This window comes from Eucyclogobius newberryi, unplaced genomic scaffold (assembly GCF_026437365.1).
Source record: "Eucyclogobius newberryi isolate DKJ021-1_F unplaced genomic scaffold, fEucNew1.0.hap1 SCAF_190, whole genome shotgun sequence".
In the NCBI taxonomy this organism is placed as follows: domain Eukaryota; kingdom Metazoa; phylum Chordata; class Actinopteri; order Gobiiformes; family Gobiidae; genus Eucyclogobius; species Eucyclogobius newberryi.
The window spans coordinates 40,877-63,526 of record NW_027315824.1 but is presented as its reverse complement, the minus strand read 5'-3'; the positions used below and the strand labels follow the sequence as shown (position 1 = coordinate 63,526).

The 22,650-nt window shown below is 45.3% G+C and overlaps 1 protein-coding gene across 1 annotated transcript in view; it reads left to right on the top strand.

The window, feature by feature from the left end:
• LOC140366847 (pleckstrin homology domain-containing family A member 7-like) overlaps positions 1–22,650 on the top strand; it is a gene marked incomplete at its 5' end in the record, with an annotated part of 158,014 nt that overhangs the window by 97,588 nt on the left and 37,776 nt on the right. The window contains one exon of the mRNA XM_072453034.1: positions 1,070–1,478. Within this exon, the coding sequence (XP_072309135.1) occupies positions 1,070–1,478 (409 nt within the window). The remainder of the gene's footprint in view (positions 1–1,069; positions 1,479–22,650) is intronic.

The following is a 22,650-nucleotide window of genomic DNA, read 5'->3' as shown; positions in this document are numbered from 1 at the left end:
GGTTTAGTCCTGGTTTAGACCTGGTTTAGTCCTGGTTTAGTCCTGCTTTAGTCCTGGTTTAGACCTGGTTCAGTCCTCGTTTAGTCCTGGTTTAGCCCTGGTTTAGTCCTGGTTTAGTCCTGGTTTAGTCCTGGTTTAGTCCTGCTTTAGTCCTGGTTTAGACCTGGTTTAGTCCTGGTTTAGTCCTGCTTTGGTCCTGGTTTGGACCTGGTTTAGTCCTGGTTTAGTCCTGGTTTAGTCCTGGTTTAGTCCTGGTTTAGACCTGGTTTAGACCTGGTTTAGTCCTGGTTCAGTCCTGGTTTAGACCTGGTTTAGACCTGGTTTAGTCCTGGTTTAGTCCTGCTTTAGTCCTGGTTTAGTCCTGGTTTAGTCCTGGTTTAGTCCTGGTTTGGACCTGGTTTAGTCCTGGTTTAGTCCTGGTTTAGTCCTGGTTTAGTCCTGGTTTAGACCTGGTTTAGTCCTGGTTTAGTCCTGCTTTAGTCCTGGTTTGGACCTGGTTTAGTCCTGGTTTAGTCCTGGTTCAGTCCTGGTTTAGTTCTGGTTTAGTCCTGGTTTAGTCCTGGTTTAGACCTGGTTTAGTCCTGGTTTAGTCCTGGTTTAGACCTGGTTTAGTCCTGGTTCAGTCCTGGTTTAGTCCTGGTTTAGTCCTGGTTTAGTCCTGGTTTAGACCTGGTTTAGTCCTGGTTTAGTCCTGGTTTAGTCCTGGTTTGGACCTGGTTTAGTCCTGGTTTAGTCCTGGTTTAGTCCTGGTTTAGTCCTGGTTTAGACCTGGTTTAGTCCTGGTTTAGTCCTGCTTTAGTCCTGGTTTGGACCTGGTTTAGTCCTGGTTTAGTCCTGGTTCAGTCCTGGTTTAGTTCTGGTTTAGTCCTGGTTTAGTCCTGGTTTAGACCTGGTTTAGTCCTGGTTTAGTCCTGGTTTAGACCTGGTTTAGTCCTGGTTCAGTCCTGGTTTAGTCCTGGTTTAGTCCTGGTTTAGTCCTGGTTTAGACCTGGTTTAGTCCTGGTTTAGACCTGGTTTAGTCCTGGTTTAGTCCTGGTTCAGTCCTCTCTCTCTCTCTCTCTCTCTGCAGCGCCCCTGGTGGTCGTGTGGGAGAATACCGTTATGCTCAGGATCGTCTGTCTCACTTCGGTTTTTCTGATTCGTTGGCTCCGGCTTCATTTTGGCGACTTTATGAGTGGCAGCAGCGACATCAGTATCGCCACGGCAACCCCACGGCACCGCTCTACAGCCCTACCCCTCTGCACCCCTATGGGCCCCGCCCCCTCGCCGTGGCCGACCAATCCGTAGCTCCGACGCCGCGCTGCATCGAAGTCCCACCCTCCGCCGCAGAGATCCCGCCCTCGCTGCCCTCTGGGCCAATCAGCCGCCGACCTCACACGCCATCCGAGAGACTGACGGTGAGGCCAACCAATGAGAGACCAGCAGAGGGCGGCGCCTTCACAGCGGCACCGCGAAGGAGCCAATCGTGGTTCTTCAAGGTAAAAATATAGTCCTGCTTTAGTCCTGCTTTAGTCCTGGTTTAGTCCTGCTTTAGTCCCGCTTTAGTCCTGGTTTAGTCCTGATTTAGTCCTGCTTTAGTCCTGCTTTAGTCCTGATTTAGTCCAGGTTTAGTCCTGCTTTAGTCCTGCTTTAGTCCTGCTTTAGTCCCGCTTTAGTCCCGGTTTAGACCCGGTTTAGTCCTGGTTTAGACCTGGTTTGGTCCTGGTTCAGTCCTGGTTTAGACCTGGTTTAGACCTGGTTTAGACCTGGTTCAGTCCTGGTTTAGTCCTGGTTTAGTCCTGCTTTAGACCTGCTTTAGTCCTGCTTTAGACCTGCTTTAGTCCTGCTTTAGACCTGCTTTAGTCCTGCTTTAGTCCTGCTTTAGTCCCGCTTTAGTCCCGGTTTAGACCCGGTTTAGTCCTGGTTTAGACCCGGTTTAGTCCTGCTTTAGTCCTGGTTTAGACCTGCTTTAGTCCTGGTTTAGACCTGCTTTAGTCCTGCTTTAGTCCTGGTTTAGTCCTGCTTTAGACCTGGTTTAGACCTGGTTTAGTCCTGCTTTAGTCCTGCTTTAGTCCTGCTTTAGTCCTGGTTTAGTCCTGCTTTAGTCCTGCTTTAGTCCTGCTTTAGTCCTGCTTTAGTCCTGCTTTAGTCCCGATTTAGTCCTGCTTTAGTCCTGCTTTAGACCTGCTTTAGTCCTGCTTTAGTCCTGCTTTAGTCCTGATTTAGTCCTGCTTTAGTCCTAATTTAGTCCTGCTTTAGTCCTGCTTTAGTCCTGCTTTAGTCCTGATTTAGTCCTGCTTTAGTCCTGCTTTAGTCCTGCTTTAGTCCCGATTTAGTCCTGCTTTAGTCCTGCTTTAGACCTGCTTTAGTCCTGCTTTAGTCCTGCTTTAGTCCTGATTTAGTCCTGCTTTAGTCCTAATTTAGACCTGCTTTAGTCCTGCTTTAGTCCTGCTTTAGTCCTGCTTTAGTCCTGCTTTAGTCCCGCTTTAGTCCTGATTTAGTCCTGCTTTAGTCCTGCTTTAGACCTGATTTAGTCCTGGTTTAGTCCTGGTTTAGTCCTGCTTTAGTCCTGGTTTAGACCTGCTTTAGTCCTGGTTTAGTCCTGCTTTAGTCCTGGTTTAGTCCTGCTTTAGTCCTGCTTTAGACCTGCTTTAGTCCTGGTTTAGTCCTGCTTTAGTCCTGGTTTAGTCCTGCTTTAGTCCTGGTTTAGACCTGCTTTAGTCCTGGTTTAGACCTGCTTTAGTCCTGATTTAGTCCTGCTTTAGACCTGCTTTAGTCCTGCTTTAGTCCTGCTTTAGTCCTGCTTTAGTCCTGCTTTGGTCCTGCTTTAGTCCTGCTTTAGTCCTGATTTAGACCTGGTTTAGTCCTGCTTTAGTCCTGCTTTGGTCCTGGTTTAGACCTGCTTTAGTCCTGCTTTAGTCCTGATTTAGTCCTGCTTTAATCCTGATTTAGTCCTGCTTTAGTCCTGTTTTAGTCCTGCTTTAGTCCTGTTTTAGTCCTGCTTTAGTCCTGTTTTAGTCCTGCTTTAGTCCTGTTTTAGTCCTGTTTTAGTCCTGCTTTAGTCCTGTTTTAGTCCTGCTTTAGACCTGCTTTAGTCCTGCTTTAGTCCTGCTTTAGTCCCGCTTTAGTCCCGGTTTAGACCCGGTTTAGTCCTGGTTTAGACCTGGTTTAGTCCTGCTTTAGTCCTGCTTTAGTCCTGCTTTAGTCCTGGTTTAGTCCTGCTTTAGTCCTGCTTTAGTCCTGCTTTAGTCCTGCTTTAGTCCTGCTTTAGTCCCGATTTAGTCCTGCTTTAGTCCTGCTTTAGACCTGCTTTAGTCCTGATTTAGTCCTGCTTTAGTCCTAATTTAGTCCTGCTTTAGTCCTGCTTTAGTCCTGCTTTAGTCCTGATTTAGTCCTGCTTTAGTCCTGCTTTAGTCCCGATTTAGTCCTGCTTTAGTCCTGCTTTAGACCTGCTTTAGTCCTGCTTTAGTCCTGCTTTAGTCCTGATTTAGTCCTGCTTTAATCCTAATTTAGACCTGCTTTAGTCCTGCTTTAGTCCTGCTTTAGTCCTGCTTTAGACCTGCTTTAGTCCTGCTTTAGACCTGCTTTAGACCTGCTTTAGTCCTGCTTTAGTCCTGCTTTAGTCCTGCTTTAGTCCCGCTTTAGTCCTGATTTAGTCCTGCTTTAGTCCTGCTTTAGACCTGGTTTAGACCTGCTTTAGTCCTGGTTTAGTCCTGCTTTAGTCCTGGTTTAGTCCTGCTTTAGTCCTGCTTTAGACCTGCTTTAGTCCTGCTTTAGTCCTGATTTAGTCCTGCTTTAGACCTGCTTTAGTCCTGCTTTAGTCCTGCTTTAGTCCTGCTTTAGTCCTGCTTTAGACCTGCTTTGGTCCTGCTTTAGTCCTGATTTAGTCCTGCTTTAGTCCTGATTTAGTCCTGCTTTAGACCTGCTTTGGTCCTGCTTTAGTCCTGATTTAGTCCTGCTTTAGTCGTGCTTTAGTCCTGCTTTAGTCCTGCTTTAGACCTGATTTAGTCCTGGTTTAGTCCTGGTTTAGTCCTGGTTTAGTCCTGGTTTAGACCTGCTTTAGTCCTGCTTTAGTCCTGCTTTAGACCTGCTTTGGTCCTGCTTTAGTCCTGATTTAGTCCTGCTTTAGTCGTGCTTTAATCCTGCTTTAGTCCTGCTTTAGACCTGATTTAGTCCTGGTTTAGTCCTGGTTTAGTCCTGGTTTAGTCCTGGTTTAGACCTGCTTTAGTCCTGCTTTAGTCCTGCTTTAGTCCTGGTTTAGTCCTGCTTTAGTCCTGCTTTAGACCTGCTTTAGTCCAGCTTTAGTCCTGCTTTAGTCCTGCTTTAGTCCTGGTTTAGTCCAGCTTTAGTCCTGCTTTAGTCCTGATTTAGTCCTGCTTTAGTCCTAATTTAGTCCTGCTTTAGTCCTGCTTTAGTCCTGCTTTAGTCCTGATTTAGTCCCGATTTAGTCCTGCTTTAGTCCTGCTTTAGACCTGCTTTAGTCCTGCTTTAGTCCTGCTTTAGTCCTGATTTAGTCCTGCTTTAGTCCTAATTTAGACCTGCTTTAGTCCTGCTTTAGACCTGCTTTAGACCTGCTTTAGTCCTGCTTTAGTCCTGCTTTAGTCCTGCTTTAGTCCCGCTTTAGTCCTGATTTAGTCCTGCTTTAGTCCTGCTTTAGACCTGATTTAGTCCTGGTTTAGTCCTGGTTTAGTCCTGGTTTAGTCCTGGTTTAGTCCTGGTTTAGACCTGCTTTAGTCCAGCTTTTGTCCTGCTTTAGTCCTGGTTTGGACCTGCTTTAGTCCTGGTTTAGTCCTGCTTTAGTCCTGGTTTAGTCCTGCTTTAGTCCTGCTTTAGACCTGCTTTAGTCCTGCTTTAGTCCTGATTTAGTCCTGCTTTAGACCTGCTTTAGTCCTGCTTTAGTCCTGCTTTAGTCCTGCTTTAGTCCTGCTTTAGTCCTGCTTTAGTCCTGATTTAGTCCTGCTTTAGACCTGCTTTAGTCCTGCTTTAGTCCTGCTTTAGTCCTGATTTAGACCTGGTTTAGTCATGCTTTAGTCCTGCTTTAGTCCTGATTTAGTCCTGCTTTAGTCGTGCTTTAGTCCTGCTTTAGTCCTGCTTTAGTCCTGCTTTAGTCCTGATTTAGACCTGCTTTAGTCCTGCTTTAGTCCTGCTTTAGTCCTGCTTTAGTCCTGATTTAGACCTGGTTTAGTCCTGCTTTAGTCCTGCTTTAGTCCTGATTTAGTCCTGCTTTAGTCCTGCTTTAGTCCTGGTTTAGACCTGCTTTAGTCCTGCTTTAGTCCTGATTTAGTCCTGCTTTAGTCCAGATTTAGTCCTGCTTTAGTCCTGGTTTGGTCCTGATTTAGACCTGCTTTAGTCCAGCTTTAGTCCTGCTTTAGTCCTGATTTAGACCTGCTTTAGTCCAGCTTTAGTCCTGCTTTAGTCCTGCTTTAGTCCTGCTTTAGTCCTGATTTAGTCCAGGTTTAGTCCTGCTTTAGTCCTGCTTTAGTCCTGCTTTAGTCCTGCTTTAGTCCCGCTTTAGTCCCGCTTTAGTCCCGGTTTAGACCCGGTTTAGTCCTGGTTTAGACCTGGTTTGGTCCTGGTTCAGTCCTGGTTTAGACCTGGTTTAGACCTGGTTTAGACCTGGTTCAGTCCTGCTTTAGACCTGCTTTAGTCCAGCTTTAGTCCTGCTTTAGTCCTGCTTTAGACCTGCTTCAGTCCTGCTTTAGTCCCGCTTTAGTCCCGGTTTAGACCCGGTTTAGTCCTGGTTTAGACCTGGTTTAGTCCTGCTTTAGTCCTGCTTTAGTCCTGGTTTAGTCCTGCTTTAGTCCTGCTTTAGTCCTGATTTAGTCCTGCTTTAGTCCTGCTTTAGTCCTGCTTTAGACCTGCTTTAGTCCTGCTTTAGTCCTGCTTTAGTCCTGCTTTAGTCCTGCTTTAGTCCCGCTTTAGTCCTGCTTTAGTCCTGCTTTAGTCCTGCTTTAGTCCTGCTTTAGACCTGCTTTAGACCTGCTTTAGTCCTGCTTTAGTCCTGCTTTAGACCTGCTTTAGACCTGCTTTAGTCCTGCTTTAGTCCTGCTTTAGTCCTGCTTTAGTCCCGCTTTAGTCCTGATTTAGTCCTGCTTTAGTCCTGCTTTAGACCTGATTTAGTCCTGGTTTAGTCCTGGTTTAGTCCTGGTTTAGTCCTGGTTTAGACCTGCTTTAGTCCAGCTTTAGTCCTGCTTTAGTCCTGGTTTAGACCTGCTTTAGTCCTGGTTTAGTCCTGCTTTAGTCCTGGTTTAGTCCTGCTTTAGTCCTGCTTTAGACCTGCTTTAGTCCTGCTTTAGTCCTGCTTTAGTCCTGCTTTAGTCCTGCTTTAGTCCCGCTTTAGTCCTGATTTAGTCCTGCTTTAGTCCTGCTTTAGACCTGATTTAGTCCTGGTTTAGTCCTGGTTTAGTCCTGCTTTAGTCCTGGTTTAGACCTGCTTTAGTCCTGGTTTAGTCCTGGTTTAGTCCTGCTTTAGTCCTGCTTTAGTCCTGCTTTAGTCCTGCTTTAGTCCTGCTTTAGTCCTGATTTAGTCCCGGTTTAGACCCGGTTTAGTCCTGGTTTAGACCTGGTTTAGTCCTGCTTTAGTCCTGCTTTAGTCCTGGTTTAGTCCTGCTTTAGTCCTGCTTTAGTCCTGATTTAGTCCTGCTTTAGTCCTGCTTTAGTCCTGCTTTAGACCTGCTTTAGTCCTGCTTTAGTCCTGCTTTAGTCCTGATTTAGTCCTGCTTTAGTCCTAATTTAGTCCTGCTTTAGTCCTGCTTTAGTCCTGCTTTAGTCCTGCTTTAATCCTGCTTTAGTCCTGCTTTAGACCTGCTTTAGACCTGCTTTAGTCCTGCTTTAGTCCTGCTTTAGTCCTGCTTTAGTCCCGCTTTAGTCCTGATTTAGTCCTGCTTTAGTCCTGCTTTAGACCTGATTTAGTCCTGGTTTAGTCCTGGTTTAGTCCTGGTTTAGTCCTGGTTTAGACCTGCTTTAGTCCAGCTTTAGTCCTGCTTTAGTCCTGGTTTAGACCTGCTTTAGTCCTGGTTTAGTCCTGGTTTATTCCTGCTTTAGTCCTGCTTTAGACCTGCTTTAGTCCTGCTTTAGTCCTGCTTTAGTCCTGCTTTAGTCCTGCTTTAGTCCTGCTTTAGTCCCGCTTTAGTCCTGATTTAGTCCTGCTTTAGTCCTGCTTTAGACCTGATTTAGTCCTGGTTTAGTCCTGGTTTAGTCCTGGTTTAGTCCTGGTTTAGACCTGCTTTAGTCCAGCTTTAGTCCTGCTTTAGTCCTGGTTTAGACCTGCTTTAGTCCTGGTTTAGTCCTGGTTTAGTCCTGCTTTAGTCCTGCTTTAGACCTGCTTTAGTCCTGCTTTAGTCCTGGTTTAGACCTGCTTTAGTCCTGCTTTAGTCCTGATTTAGTCCTGCTTTAGTCCTGCTTTAGACCTGATTTAGTCCTGGTTTAGTCCTGGTTTAGTCCTGCTTTAGTCCTGGTTTAGACCTGCTTTAGTCCTGGTTTAGTCCTGCTTTAGTCCTGCTTTAGTCCTGCTTTAGTCCTGCTTTAGTCCTGCTTTAGTCCTGATTTAGTCCTGCTTTAGTCCTGCTTTAGTCCTGCTTTAGTCCTGCTTTAGTCCTGATTTAGTCCTGCTTTAGTCCTGATTTAGTCCTGCTTTAGTCCTGCTTTAGTCGTGCTTTAGTCCTGGTTTAGACCTGGTTTAGTCCTGGTTTAGTCCTGCTTTAGTCCTGGTTTAGACCTGCTTTAGTCCTGGTTTAGACCTGCTTTAGTCCTGCTTTAGTCCTGGTTTAGTCCTGCTTTAGACCTGGTTTAGACCTGGTTTAGTCCTGCTTTAGTCCTGCTTTAGTCCCGCTTTAGTCCTGGTTTAGTCCTGCTTTAGTCCTGATTTAGTCCTGCTTTAGTCCTGCTTTAGTCCTGCTTTAGTCCTGCTTTAGTCCTGATTTAGTCCTGCTTTAGACCTGCTTTAGTCCTGCTTTAGTCCCGCTTTAGTCCCGCTTTAGTCCCGGTTTAGACCCGGTTTAGTCCTGGTTTAGACCTGGTTTGGTCCTGGTTCAGTCCTGGTTTAGACCTGGTTTAGACCTGGTTTAGACCTGGTTCAGTCCTGGTTTAGACCTGGTTTAGTCCTGATTTAGTCCTGCTTTAGTCCTGCTTTAGACCTGCTTTAGTCCAGCTTTAGTCCTGCTTTAGTCCTGGTTTAGACCTGGTTTAGTCCTGCTTTAGTCCTGCTTTAGTCCTGCTTTAGTCCTGGTTTAGTCCTGCTTTAGTCCTGCTTTAGTCCTGATTTAGTCCTGCTTTAGACCTGCTTTAGTCCTGATTTAGTCCTGCTTTAGTCCTGCTTTAGACCTGCTTTAGTCCTGCTTTAGTCCCGATTTAGTCCTGCTTTAGTCCTGGTTTAGACCTGGTTTAGTCCTGCTTTAGTCCTGCTTTAGTCCTGCTTTAGTCCTGGTTTAGACCTGGTTTAGTCCTGCTTTAGTCCTGCTTTAGTCCTGCTTTAGTCCTGGTTTAGTCCTGCTTTAGTCCTGCTTTAGTCCTGATTTAGTCCTGCTTTAGTCCTGCTTTAGACCTGCTTTAGTCCTGCTTTAGTCCTGCTTTAGTCCTGCTTTAGTCCTGCTTTAGTCCTGCTTTAGTCCTGCTTTAGTCCTGCTTTAGACCTGCTTTAGTCCAGCTTTAGTCCTGCTTTAGACCTGCTTTAGTCCTGCTTTAGTCCTGCTTTAGACCTGCTTTAGTCCAGCTTTAGTCCTGCTTTAGTCCTGCTTTAGTCCTGCTTTAGTCCTGATTTAGTCCAGGTTTAGTCCTGCTTTAGTCCTGCTTTAGTCCCGCTTTAGTCCCGGTTTAGACCCGGTTTAGTCCCGGTTTAGACCTGGTTTGGTCCTGGTTCAGTCCTGGTTTAGTCCTGATTTAGTCCTGCTTTAGTCCAGCTTTAGTCCTGCTTTAGTCCTGCTTTAGACCTGCTTTAGTCCTGCTTTAGTCCTGCTTTAGACCTGCTTTAGTCCTGCTTTAGTCCCGCTTTAGTCCCGGTTTAGACCCGGTTTAGTCCTGGTTTAGACCTGGTTTAGTCCTGCTTTAGTCCTGCTTTAGTCCTGCTTTAGTCCTGGTTTAGTCCTGATTTAGTCCTGGTTTAGTCCTGCTTTAGTCCTGCTTTAGTCCTGCTTTAGTCCTGATTTAGTCCTGCTTTAGTCCTAATTTAGTCCTGCTTTAGTCCTGCTTTAGTCCTGCTTTAGTCCTGATTTAGTCCTGCTTTAGTCCTGCTTTAGTCCTGCTTTAGTCCTGATTTAGTCCTGCTTTAGTCCTGCTTTAGACCTGCTTTAGTCCTGCTTTAGTCCTGATTTAGTCCTGCTTTAGTCCTAATTTAGACCTGCTTTAGACCTGCTTTAGACCTGCTTTAGACCTGCTTTAGTCCTGCTTTAGTCCTGCTTTAGTCCTGCTTTAGTCCCGCTTTAGTCCTGATTTAGTCCTGCTTTAGACCTGCTTTAGTCCTGCTTTAGTCCTGCTTTAGTCCTGCTTTAGTCCCGCTTTAGTCCTGATTTAGTCCTGCTTTAGTCCTGCTTTAGACCTGATTTAGTCCTGGTTTAGTCCTGCTTTAGTCCTGCTTTAGTCCCGCTTTAGTCCTGATTTAGTCCTGCTTTAGTCCTGCTTTAGACCTGATTTAGTCCTGGTTTAGTCCTGCTTTAGTCCTGCTTTAGTCCTGGTTTAGACCTGCTTTAGTCCTGGTTTAGTCCTGCTTTAGTCCTGCTTTAGTCCTGCTTTAGTCCTGCTTTAGTCCTGCTTTAGTCCTGCTTTAGTCCTGCTTTAGTCCCGCTTTAGTCCCGATTTAGTCCTGCTTTAGTCCTGCTTTAGACCTGATTTAGTCCTGGTTTAGTCCTGGTTTAGTCCTGGTTTAGTCCTGGTTTAGACCTGCTTTAGTCCAGCTTTAGTCCTGCTTTAGTCCTGGTTTAGACCTGCTTTAGTCCTGGTTTAGTCCTGCTTTAGTCCTGGTTTAGTCCTGCTTTAGTCCTGCTTTAGTCCTGCTTTAGTCCTGCTTTAGTCCTGATTTAGTCCTGCTTTAGTCCTGCTTTAGTCCTGCTTTAGTCCTGCTTTAGTCCTGCTTTAGTCCTGATTTAGTCCTGCTTTAGTCCTGATTTAGTCCTGCTTTAGTCCTGCTTTAGTCGTGCTTTAGTCCTGGTTTAGTCCAGGTTTAGTCCTGCTTTAGTCCTGCTTTAGTCCTGCTTTAGTCCTGCTTTAGTCCTGCTTTAGACCTGCTTTAGTCCTGCTTTAGTCCTGCTTTAGTCCTGGTTTAGACCTGCTTTAGTCCTGGTTTAGTCCTGCTTTGGTCCTGCTTTAGTCCTGCTTTAGTCCTGCTTTAGACCTGCTTTAGTCCTGCTTTAGACCTGCTTTAGTCCTGGTTTAGACCTGCTTTAGTCCTGCTTTAGTCCTGGTTTAGTCCTGCTTTAGACCTGGTTTAGACCTGGTTTAGTCCTGCTTTAGTCCTGCTTTAGTCCCGCTTTAGTCCTGGTTTAGTCCTGCTTTAGTCCTGATTTAGTCCTGCTTTAGTCCTGCTTTAGTCCTGCTTTAGTCCTGCTTTAGTCCTGATTTAGTCCTGCTTTAGTCCTGCTTTAGTCCTGATTTAGTCCTGCTTTAGACCTGCTTTAGTCCTGCTTTAGTCCCGCTTTAGTCCCGCTTTAGTCCCGGTTTAGACCCGGTTTAGTCCTGGTTTAGACCTGGTTTGGTCCTGGTTCAGTCCTGGTTTAGACCTGGTTTAGTCCTGGTTTAGACCTGGTTTAGACCTGGTTTAGTCCTGGTTTAGTCCTGGTTTAGTCCTGCTTTAGACCTGCTTTAGTCCAGCTTTAGTCCTGCTTTAGTCCTGGTTTAGACCTGGTTTAGTCCTGCTTTAGTCCTGCTTTAGTCCTGCTTTAGTCCTGGTTTAGTCCTGCTTTAGTCCTGCTTTAGTCCTGATTTAGTCCTGCTTTAGTCCTGGTTTAGACCTGGTTTAGTCCTGCTTTAGTCCTGCTTTAGTCCTGCTTTAGTCCTGGTTTAGACCTGGTTTAGTCCTGCTTTAGTCCTGCTTTAGTCCTGCTTTAGTCCTGGTTTAGTCCTGCTTTAGTCCTGCTTTAGTCCTGATTTAGTCCTGCTTTAGTCCTGCTTTAGACCTGCTTTAGTCCTGCTTTAGTCCTGCTTTAGTCCTGATTTAGTCCTGCTTTAGTCCTAATTTAGTCCTGCTTTAGTCCTGCTTTAGTCCTGCTTTAGTCCTGCTTTAGTCCTGATTTAGTCCTGCTTTAGTCCTGCTTTAGTCCTGCTTTAGTCCCGATTTAGTCCTGCTTTAGTCCTGCTTTAGACCTGCTTTAGTCCTGCTTTAGTCCTGCTTTAGTCCTGATTTAGTCCTGGTTTAGTCCTGCTTTAGTCCTGCTTTAGTCCTGATTTAGTCCTGCTTTAGTCCTGCTTTAGACCTGCTTTAGTCCTGCTTTAGTCCTGCTTTAGTCCTGATTTAGTCCTGCTTTAGTCCTAATTTAGTCCTGCTTTAGTCCTGCTTTAGTCCTGCTTTAGTCCTGCTTTAGTCCTGCTTTAGTCCTGATTTAGTCCTGGTTTAGTCCTGCTTTAGTCCTGCTTTAGTCCTGCTTTAGTCATGATTTAGTCCTGCTTTAGTCCTGCTTTAGTCCTGCTTTAGTCCCGATTTAGTCCTGCTTTAGTCCTGCTTTAGTCCTGCTTTAGTCCTGCTTTAGTCCTGATTTAGTCCTGCTTTAGTCCTGCTTTAGTCCTGATTTAGTCCTGCTTTAGACCTGCTTTAGTCCTGCTTTAGTCCCGCTTTAGTCCCGCTTTAGTCCCGGTTTAGACCCGGTTTAGTCCTGGTTTAGACCTGGTTTAGACCTGGTTTAGACCTGGTTCAGTCCTGGTTTAGACCTGGTTTAGTCCTGATTTAGTCCTGCTTTAGTCCTGCTTTAGACCTGCTTTAGTCCAGCTTTAGTCCTGCTTTAGTCCTGGTTTAGACCTGGTTTAGTCCTGCTTTAGTCCTGCTTTAGTCCTGCTTTAGTCCTGGTTTAGTCCTGCTTTAGTCCTGCTTTAGTCCTGATTTAGTCCTGCTTTAGTCCTGCTTTAGTCCTGCTTTAGTCCCGATTTAGTCCTGCTTTAGTCCTGGTTTAGACCTGGTTTAGTCCTGCTTTAGTCCTGCTTTAGTCCTGCTTTAGTCCTGGTTTAGACCTGGTTTAGTCCTGCTTTAGTCCTGCTTTAGTCCTGGTTTAGTCCTGCTTTAGTCCTGCTTTAGTCCTGATTTAGTCCTGCTTTAGTCCTGCTTTAGACCTGCTTTAGTCCTGCTTTAGTCCTGCTTTAGTCCTGATTTAGTCCTGCTTTAGTCCTAATTTAGTCCTGCTTTAGTCCTGCTTTAGTCCTGCTTTAGTCCTGCTTTAGTCCTGATTTAGTCCTGCTTTAGTCCCGATTTAGTCCTGCTTTAGTCCTGCTTTAGACCTGCTTTAGTCCTGCTTTAGTCCTGCTTTAGTCCTGATTTAGTCCTGCTTTAGTCCTGCTTTAGTCCTGATTTAGTCCTGCTTTAGTCCTGCTTTAGTCCTGCTTTAGTCCCGATTTAGTCCTGCTTTAGTCCTGCTTTAGACCTGCTTTAGTCCTGCTTTAGACCTGCTTTAGTCCTGATTTAGTCCTGGTTTAGTCCTGGTTTAGTCCTGGTTTAGTCCTGGTTTAGTCCTGCTTTAGTCCTGCTTTAGACCTGCTTTAGTCCTGCTTTAGTCCTGGTTTAGTCCTGGTTTAGTCCTGCTTTAGTCCTGCTTTAGACCTGCTTTAGTCCTGATTTAGTCCTGGTTTAGTCCTGGTTTAGTCCTGGTTTAGTCCTGGTTTAGACCTGCTTTAGTCCTGCTTTAGACCTGCTTTAGTCCTGCTTTAGTCCTGCTTTAGTCCTGCTTTAGTCCTGCTTTAGTCCTGCTTTGGTCCTGCTTTAGTCCTGCTTTAGTCCTGCTTTAGTCCTGATTTAGTCCTGCTTTAATCCTGCTTTAGTCCTGCTTTAGTCCTGCTTTAGACCTGCTTTAGTCCAGCTTTAGTCCTGATTTAGTCCTGCTTTAGTCCTGCTTTAGTCCTGATTTAGTCCTGCTTTAGTCCTGCTTTAGTCCTGCTTTTGTCCTGCTTTAGTCCTGCTTTAGTCCAGCTTTAGTCCTGATTTAGTCCTGCTTTAGTCCTGCTTTAGACCTGCTTTAGTCCTGCTTTAGTCCTGCTTTAGTCCTGCTTTAGTCCTGCTTTAGTCCTGCTTTAGTCCTGCTTTAGTCCTGATTTAGTCCTGCTTTAGTCCTGCTTTAGACCTGCTTTAGTCCTGCTTTAGTCCTGCTTTAGTCCTGCTTTAGTCCTGCTTTAGTCCTGCTTTAGACCTGCTTTAGTCCAGCTTTAGTCCTGCTTTAGTCCTGCTTTAGACCTGCTTTAGTCCAGCTTTAGTCCTGCTTTAGTCCTGCTTTAGTCCCGCTTTAGTCCCGGTTTAGACCCGGTTTAGACCCGGTTTAGTCCCGGTTTAGACCTGGTTTGGTCCTGGTTCAGTCCTGGTTTAGACCTGGTTTAGACCTGGTTTAGACCTGGTTCAGTCCTGGTTTAGACCTGGTTTAGTCCTGATTTAGTCCTGCTTTAGTCCTGCTTTAGACCTGCTTTAGTCCAGCTTTAGTCCTGCTTTAGTCCTGCTTTAGACCTGCTTTAGTCCTGCTTTAGTCCTGCTTTAGTCCTGCTTTAGTCCCGCTTTAGTCCCGCTTTAGTCCCGGTTTAGACCCGGTTTAGTCCCGGTTTAGACCTGGTTTGGTCCTGGTTCAGTCCTGGTTTAGACCTGGTTTAGACCTGGTTTAGACCTGGTTCAGTCCTGGTTTAGACCTGGTTTAGTCCTGATTTAGTCCTGCTTTAGTCCTGCTTTAGACCTGCTTTAGTCCAGCTTTAGTCCTGCTTTAGTCCTGCTTTAGACCTGCTTTAGTCCTGCTTTAGTCCTGCTTTAGACCTGCTTTAGTCCTGCTTTAGTCCTGCTTTAGTCCTGCTTTAGTCCTGCTTTAGTCCTGGTTTAGTCCTGATATTGTCCTGGTTTAGTCCTGATTTAGTCCTGCTTTAGTCCTGCTTTAGTCCTGCTTTAGTCCTGATTTAGTCCTGCTTTAGTCCTATTTTAGTCCTGCTTTAGTCCTGCTTTAGTCCTGCTTTAGTCCTGCTTTAGTCCTGATTTAGTCCTGCTTTAGTCCTGCTTTAGTCCTGCTTTAGTCCCGATTTAGTCCTGCTTTAGACCTGCTTTAGTCCTGCTTTAGTCCTGATTTAGTCCTGCTTTAGTCCTAATTTAGACCTGCTTTAGACCTGCTTTAGACCTGCTTTAGACCTGCTTTAGTCCTGCTTTAGTCCTGCTTTAGTCCCGCTTTAGTCCCGATTTAGTCCTGCTTTAGACCTGCTTTAGTCCTGCTTTAGTCCCGCTTTAGTCCTGCTTTAGTCCTGCTTTAGTCCCGCTTTAGTCCCGATTTAGTCCTGCTTTAGACCTGCTTTAGTCCTGCTTTAGTCCTGGTTTAGTCCTGGTTTAGTCCTGGTTTAGTCCTGCTTTAGTCCTGCTTTAGTCCTGCTTTAGTCCCGCTTTAGTCCTGATTTAGTCCTGCTTTAGTCCTGCTTTAGACCTGATTTAGTCCTGGTTTAGTCCTGCTTTAGTCCTGCTTTAGTCCCGCTTTAGTCCTGATTTAGTCCTGCTTTAGTCCTGCTTTAGACCTGATTTAGTCCTGGTTTAGTCCTGGTTTAGTCCTGGTTTAGTCCTGGTTTAGACCTGCTTTAGTCCAGCTTTAGTCCTGCTTTAGTCCTGGTTTAGACCTGCTTTAGTCCTGGTTTAGTCCTGCTTTAGTCCTGCTTTAGTCCTGCTTTAGTCCTGCTTTAGTCCTGCTTTAGTCCTGCTTTAGTCCCGCTTTAGTCCTGATTTAGTCCTGCTTTAGTCCTGCTTTAGACCTGATTTAGTCCTGGTTTAGTCCTGGTTTAGTCCTGGTTTAGTCCTGGTTTAGACCTGCTTTAGTCCAGCTTTAGTCCTGCTTTAGTCCTGGTTTAGACCTGCTTTAGTCCTGGTTTAGTCCTGCTTTAGTCCTGGTTTAGTCCTGCTTTAGTCCTGCTTTAGTCCTGCTTTAGTCCTGCTTTAGTCCTGCTTTAGTCCTGATTTAGTCCTGCTTTAGTCCTGATTTAGTCCTGCTTTAGTCCTGCTTTAGTCGTGCTTTAGTCCTGGTTTAGTCCAGGTTTAGTCCTGCTTTAGTCCTGCTTTAGTCCTGCTTTAGTCCTGCTTTAGTCCTGCTTTAGACCTGCTTTAGTCCTGCTTTAGACCTGCTTTAGTCCTGCTTTAGTCCTGCTTTAGTCCTGGTTTAGACCTGCTTTAGTCCTGGTTTAGTCCTGCTTTGGTCCTGCTTTAGTCCTGCTTTAGTCCTGGTTTAGACCTGCTTTAGTCCTGGTTTAGACCTGCTTTAGTCCTGCTTTAGTCCTGGTTTAGTCCTGCTTTAGACCTGGTTTAGTCCTGCTTTAGTCCTGCTTTAGTCCTGCTTTAGTCCTGCTTTAGTCCTGATTTAGTCCTGCTTTAGTCCTGCTTTAGACCTGCTTTAGTCCTGCTTTAGTCCCGCTTTAGTCCCGCTTTAGTCCCGGTTTAGACCCGGTTTAGTCCTGGTTTAGACCTGGTTTGGTCCTGGTTCAGTCCTGGTTTAGACCTGGTTTAGACCTGGTTTAGACCTGGTTCAGTCCTGGTTTAGACCTGGTTTAGTCCTGATTTAGTCCTGCTTTAGTCCTGCTTTAGACCTGCTTTAGTCCAGCTTTAGTCCTGCTTTAGTCCTGATTTAGTCCTGCTTTAGTCCTGCTTTAGTCCTGCTTTAGTCCCGATTTAGTCCTGCTTTAGTCCTGGTTTAGACCTGCTTTAGTCCTAGTTTAGTCCTGCTTTAGTCCTGCTTTAGTCCTGATTTAGTCCTGATTTAGTCCTGATTTAGTCCTGCTTTAGTCCTGCTTTAGACCTGCTTTAGTCCTGCTTTAGTCCCGCTTTAGTCCCGCTTTAGTCCCGGTTTAGACCCGGTTTAGTCCTGGTTTAGACCTGGTTTGGTCCTGGTTCAGTCCTGGTTTAGACCTGGTTTAGACCTGGTTTAGACCTGGTTCAGTCCTGGTTTAGACCTGCTTTAGTCCTGCTTTAGTCCTGCTTTAGTCCTGATTTAGTCCTGCTTTAGTCCTGCTTTAGTCCTGCTTTAGTCCTGCTTTAGTCCTGCTTTAGTCCTGCTTTAGTCCTGCTTTAGTCCTGATTTAGTCCTGCTTTAGTCCTGCTTTAGTCCTGCTTTAGTCCCGATTTAGTCCTGCTTTAGTCCTGCTTTAGACCTGCTTTAGTCCTGCTTTAGTCCTGCTTTAGTCCTGATTTAGTCCTGCTTTAGTCCTGCTTTAGTCCTGATTTAGTCCTGCTTTAGTCCTGCTTTAGTCCTGCTTTAGTCCCGATTTAGACCTGCTTTAGTCCTGCTTTAGACCTGCTTTAGTCCTGATTTAGTCCTGGTTTAGTCCTGGTTTAGTCCTGGTTTAGTCCTGGTTTAGACCTGCTTTAGTCCTGGTTTAGTCCTGCTTTAGTCCTGGTTTAGTCCTGCTTTAGTCCTGCTTTAGACCTGCTTTAGTCCTGCTTTAGTCCTGCTTTAGTCCTGCTTTAGTCCTGCTTTAGTCCTGATTTAGTCCTGCTTTAGTCCTGATTTAGACCTGGTTTAGTCCTGCTTTAGTCGTGCTTTAGTCCTGCTTTAGTCCTGGTTTAGACCTGCTTTAGTCCTGCTTTAGTCCTGCTTTAGTCCTGATTTAGACCTGGTTTAGTCCTGCTTTAGTCCTGGTTTAGTCCTGCTTTAGTCCTGCTTTAGACCTGCTTTAGTCCTGCTTTAGTCCTGCTTTAGTCCTGCTTTAGTCCTGCTTTAGTCCTGATTTAGTCCTGCTTTAGTCCTGATTTAGACCTGGTTTAGTCCTGCTTTAGTCCTGCTTTAGTCCTGATTTAGTCCTGCTTTAGTCCTGATTTAGTCCTGATTTAGTCCTGGTTTAGTCCTGCTTTAGTCCTGCTTTAGTCCTGCTTTAGTCCTGCTTTAGTCCTGCTTTAGTCCTGCTTTAGTCCTGCTTTAGTCCTGCTTTAGACCTGCTTTAGTCCTGCTTTAGTCCTGCTTTAGTCCTGGTTTAGTCCTGCTTTAGACCTGCTTTAGTCCTGCTTTAGTCCTGCTTTAGTCCTGATTTAGTCCTGCTTTAGTCCTGCTTTAGACCTGCTTTAGTCCTGCTTTAGTCCTGCTTTGGTCCTGCTTTGGTCCTGCTTTAGTCCTGCTTTAGTCCTGCTTTAGTCCTGATTTAGTCCTGCTTTAGTCCTGCTTTAGACCTGCTTTAGTCCTGCTTTAGTCCTGCTTTAGTCCTGCTTTAGTCCTGCTTTAGTCCTGATTTAGACCTGGTTTAGTCCTGCTTTAGTCCTGCTTTAGTCCTGCTTTAGTCCTGATTTAGTCCTGCTTTAGTCCTGCTTTAGTCCTGCTTTAGTCCTGCTTTAGTCCTGCTTTAGTCCTGATTTAGTCCTGCTTTAGTCCTGATTTAGTCCTGCTTTAGTCCTGGTTTAGACCTGGTTTGGTCCTGCTTTAGTCCTGCTTTAGTCCTGCTTTAGTCCTGCTTTAGTCCTGCTTTAGTCCTGCTTTAGTCCTGCTTTAGTCCTGCTTTAGTCCTGATTTAGACCTGGTTTAGTCCTGCTTTAGTCCTGATTTAGTCCTGCTTTAGTCCTGCTTTAGTCCTGCTTTAGTCCTGCTTTAGACCTGCTTTAGTCCTGCTTTAGTCCTGCTTTAGTCCTGCTTTAGTCCTGATTTAGTCCTGCTTTAGTCCTGCTTTAGACCTGCTTTAGTCCTGCTTTAGTCCTGCTTTAGTCCTGCTTTAGTCCTGATTTAGACCTGGTTTAGTCCTGCTTTAGTCCTGCTTTAGTCCTGCTTTAGTCCTGCTTTAGACCTGCTTTAGTTCTGCTTTAGTCCTGGTTTAGACCTGCTTTAGTCCTGCTTTAGTCCTGGTTTAGTCCTGATTTAGTCCTGCTTTAGTCCTGATTTAGTCCTGCTTTAGTCCTGCTTTTGTCCTGCTTTAGTCCTGATTTAGTCCTGCTTTAGTCCTGATTTAGTCGTGCTTTAGTCCTGCTTTAGTCCTGCTTTAGTCCTGATTTAGTCCTGCTTTAGTCCTGATTTAGTCCTGCTTTAGTCCTGCTTTAGTCGTGCTTTAGTCCTGCTTTAGACCTGCTTTAGTCCTAGTTTGGTCCTGCTTTAGTCCTGCTTTAGTCCTGATTTAGTCCTGCTTTAGTCCTGATTTAGTCCTGCTTTAGTCCTGTTTTAGTCCTGCTTTAATCCTGCTTTAGTCCTGGTTTAGTCCTGGTTTAGACCTGCTTTAGACCTGGTTTGGTCCTGCTTTAGTCCTGGTTTGGTCCTGCTTTAGTCCTGCTTTAGTCCTGCTTTAGTCATGCTTTAGTCCTGATTTAGTCCTGGTTTAGACCTGCTTTAGTTCTGCTTTAGTCCTGGTTTAGACCTGCTTTAGTCCTGCTTTAGTCCTGGTTTAGACCTGGTTTAGACCTGGTTTAGTCCTGGTTTAGACCTGCTTTAGTCCTGCTTTAGTCCTGCTTTAGTCCTGGTTTAGTCCTGCTTTAGTCCTGCTTTAGTCCTGCTTTAGTCCTGATTTAGTCCTGCTTTAGTCCTGCTTTAGTCCTGCTTTAGTCCTGCTTTAGTCCTGATTTAGTCCTGCTTTAGTCCTGGTTTAGACCTGGTTTGGTCCTGCTTTAGTCCTGATTTAGTCCTGCTTTAGTCCTGCTTTAGTCCTGCTTTAGTCCTGCTTTAGTCCTGCTTTAGTCCTGCTTTAGTCCTGATTTAGACCTGGTTTAGTCCTGCTTTAGTCCTGATTTAGTCCTGCTTTAGTCCTGCTTTAGTCCTGCTTTAGTCCTGATTTAGTCCTGCTTTAGTCCTGCTTTAGACCTGCTTTAGTCCTGCTTTAGTCCTGCTTTAGTCCTGCTTTAGTCCTGCTTTAGTCCTGCTTTAGTCCTGCTTTAGTCCTGATTTAGTCCTGCTTTAGTCCTGCTTTAGACCTGCTTTAGTCCTGCTTTAGTCCTGCTTTAGTCCTGCTTTAGTCCTGCTTTAGTCCTGATTTAGACCTGGTTTAGTCCTGCTTTAGTCCTGCTTTAGTCCTGCTTTAGTCCTGGTTTAGACCTGCTTTAGTCCTGGTTTAGTCCTGCTTTAGTCCTGGTTTAGACCTGCTTTAGTCCTGCTTTAGTCCTGATTTAGTCCTGCTTTAGTCCTGATTTAGTCCTGCTTTAGTCCTGGTTTAGACCTGGTTTAGTCCTGCTTTAGTCCTGCTTTAGTCATGCTTTAGTCCTGCTTTAGTCCTGCTTTAGTCCTGCTTTAGTCCTGCTTTAGACCTGCTTTAGTCCAGCTTTAGTCCTGCTTTAGTCCTGCTTTAGTCCTGCTTTAGTCCTGCTTTAGTCCTGCTTTAGTCCTGCTTTAGTCCTGCTTTAGACCTGCTTTAGTCCTGCTTTAGTCCTGCTTTAGTCCTGCTTTAGTCCTGATTTAGTCCTGCTTTAGTCCTGCTTTAGTCCTGCTTTAGTCCTGCTTTAGACCTGCTTTAGTCCTGCTTTAGTCCTGCTTTAGTCCTGCTTTAGTCCTGATTTAGTCCTGCTTTAGTCCTGCTTTAGACCTGCTTTAGTCCTGCTTTAGTCCTGCTTTAGTCCTGCTTTAGTCCTGCTTTAGTCCTGGTTTAGACCTGCTTTAGTCCTGCTTTAGTCCTGGTTTAGTCCTGCTTTAGTCCTAATTTAGTCCTGCTTTAGTCCTGCTTTTGTCCTGCTTTAGTCCTGATTTAGTCCTGCTTTAGTCCTGATTTAGTCCTGCTTTAGTCCTGCTTTAGTCGTGCTTTAGTCCTGCTTTAGACCTGGTTTAGTCCTGATTTAGTCCTGCTTTAGTCCTGATTTAGTCCTGCTTTAGTCCTGCTTTTGTCCTGCTTTAGTCCTGATTTAGTCCTGATTTAGTCCTGCTTTAGTCCTGGTTTAGTCTTGCTTTAGTCTTGCTTTAGTCCTGCTTTAGTCCTGGTTTAGTCCTGATTTAGTCCTGCTTTAGTCCTGCTTTAGTCCTGCTTTAGTCCTGATTTAGTCTTGCTTTAGTCTTGCTTTAGTCCTGCTTTAGTCCTGGTTTAGTCCTGATTTAGTCCTGCTTTAGTCCTGCTTTAGTCCTGCTTTAGTCCTGCTTTAGTCCTGATTTAGTCCTGCTTTAGTCCTGATTTAGTCCTGCTTTAGTCCTGCTTTAGTCGTGCTTTAGTCCTGCTTTAGACCTGCTTTAGTCCTAGTTTGGTCCTGCTTTAGTCCTGCTTTAGTCCTGCTTTAGTCTTGCTTTAGTCTTGCTTTAGTCCTGCTTTAGTCCTGGTTTAGTCCTGATTTAGTCCTGCTTTAGTCCTGCTTTAGTCCTGCTTTAGTCCTGCTTTAGTCCTGATTTAGTCCTGCTTTAGTCCTGATTTAGTCCTGCTTTAGTCCTGCTTTAGTCGTGCTTTAGTCCTGCTTTAGACCTGCTTTAGTCCTAGTTTGGTCCTGCTTTAGTCCTGCTTTAGTCCTGCTTTAGTCCTGCTTTAGTCCTGCTTTAGTCCTGATTTAGTCCTGCTTTAGTCCTGATTTAGTCCTGCTTTAGTCCTGTTTTAGTCCTGCTTTAATCCTGCTTTAGTCCTGGTTTAGTCCTGGTTTAGACCTGCTTTAGACCTGGTTTGGTCCTGCTTTAGTCCTGGTTTGGTCCTGCTTTAGTCCTGCTTTAGTCCTGCTTTAGTCATGCTTTAGTCCTGATTTAGTCCTGGTTTAGACCTGCTTTAGTTCTGCTTTAGTCCTGGTTTAGACCTGCTTTAGTCCTGCTTTAGTCCTGCTTTAGTCCTGGTTTAGACCTGGTTTAGACCTGGTTTAGTCCTGGTTTAGACCTGCTTTAGTCCTGCTTTAGTCCTGGTTTAGTCCTGGTTTAGTCCTGGTTTAGACCTGGTTTAGTCCTGGTTTAGACCTGCTTTAGTCCTGGTTTGGTCCTGCTTTAGTCCTGCTTTAGTCCTGGTTTAGACCTGCTTTAGTCCTGCTTTAGTCCTGCTTTAGTCCTGATTTAGTCCTGCTTTAGTCCTGCTTTAGTCCTGCTTTAGTCCTGGTTTAGACCTGGTTTAGTCCTGCTTTAGTCCTGGTTTAGACCTGCTTTAGTCCTGGTTTAGTCCTGGTTTAGACCTGCTTTAGTCCTGGTTTAGTCCTGGTTTAGTCCTGCTTTAGTCCTGCTTTAGTCCTGCTTTAGTCCTGGTTTAGTCCTGGTTTAGTCCTGCTTTAGTCCTGGTTTAGACCTGCTTTAGTCCTGCTTTAGTCCTGGTTTAGACCTGCTTTAGTCCTGCTTTAGTCCTGGTTTAGACCTGCTTTAGACCTGCTTTAGTCCTGGTTTGGTCCTGCTTTAGTCCTGGTTTAGACCTGCTTTAGTCCTGCTTTAGTCCTGCTTTAGTCCTGGTTTGGTCCTGGTTTAGACCTGCTTTAGTCCTGCTTTAGTCCTGCTTTAGTCCTGGTTTAGACATGCTTTAGTCCTGCTTTAGTCCTGGTTTAGACCTGCTTTAGTCCTGCTTTAGTCCTGCTTTAGTCCTGCTTTAGACCTGCTTTAGTCCTGATTTAGTCCTGCTTTGGTCCTGGTTTAGACCTGCTTTAGTCCTGCTTTAGTCCTGGTTTAGTCCAGCTTTAGTCCTGCTTTAGTCCTGGTTTAGACCTGGTTTAGTCCTGCTTTAGTCCTGCTTTAGTCCTGCTTTAGTCCTGGTTTAGTCCTGCTTTAGTCCTGCTTTAGTCCTGATTTAGTCCTGCTTTAGTCCTGGTTTAGACCTGCTTTAGTCCTGCTTTATTCCTGCTTTAGTCCTGCTTTAGTCCTGCTTTAGTCCTGCTTTAGTCCTGGTTTAGTCCTGCTTTAGTCCTGGTTTAGACCTGCTTTAGTCCTGCTTTATTCCTGCTTTAGTCCTGGTTTAGTCCTGCTTTAGTCCTGCTTTAGTCCTGCTTTAGTCCTGATTTAGTCCTGGTTTAGTCCTGCTTTAGTCCTGGTTTAGACCTGCTTTAGTCCTGGTTTAGTCCTGCTTTGGTCCTGCTTTAGTCCTGCTTTAGTCCTGCTTTAGTCCTGGTTTAGACCTGCTTTAGTCCTGCTTTAGTCCTGGTTTAGTCCTGGTTTAGACCTGCTTTAGACCTGCTTTAGTCCTGGTTTGGTCCTGCTTTAGTCCTGCTTTAGTCCTGGTTTAGACCTGCTTTAGTCCTGCTTTAGTCCTGGTTTAGACCTGCTTTAGTCCTGCTTTAGTCCTGCTTTAGTCCTGGTTTAGACCTGCTTTAGTCCTGGTTTAGACCTGCTTTAGTCCTGCTTTAGTCCTGGTTTAGTCCTGCTTTAGTCCTGGTTTAGACCTGCTTTAGTCCTGGTTTAATCCTGCTTTAGTCCTGCTTTAGTCCTGATTTAGACCTGCTTTAGTCCTGCTTTAGTCCTGCTTTAGTCCTGGGTTTGGTCCTGGTTTAGTCCTGCTTTAGTCCTGCTTTAGTCCTGCTTTAGTCCTGATTTAGACCTGCTTTAGTCCTGCTTTAGTCCTGGTTTAGTCCTGCTTTAGTCCTGCTTTAGTCCTGCTTTAGTCCTGCTTTAGTCCTGGTTTAGACCTGCTTTAGTCCTGCTTTAGTCCTGCTTTAGTCCCGCTTTAGTCCTGGTTTAGACCTGCTCTAGTCCTACTTTAGTCCTGCTTTAGTCCTGC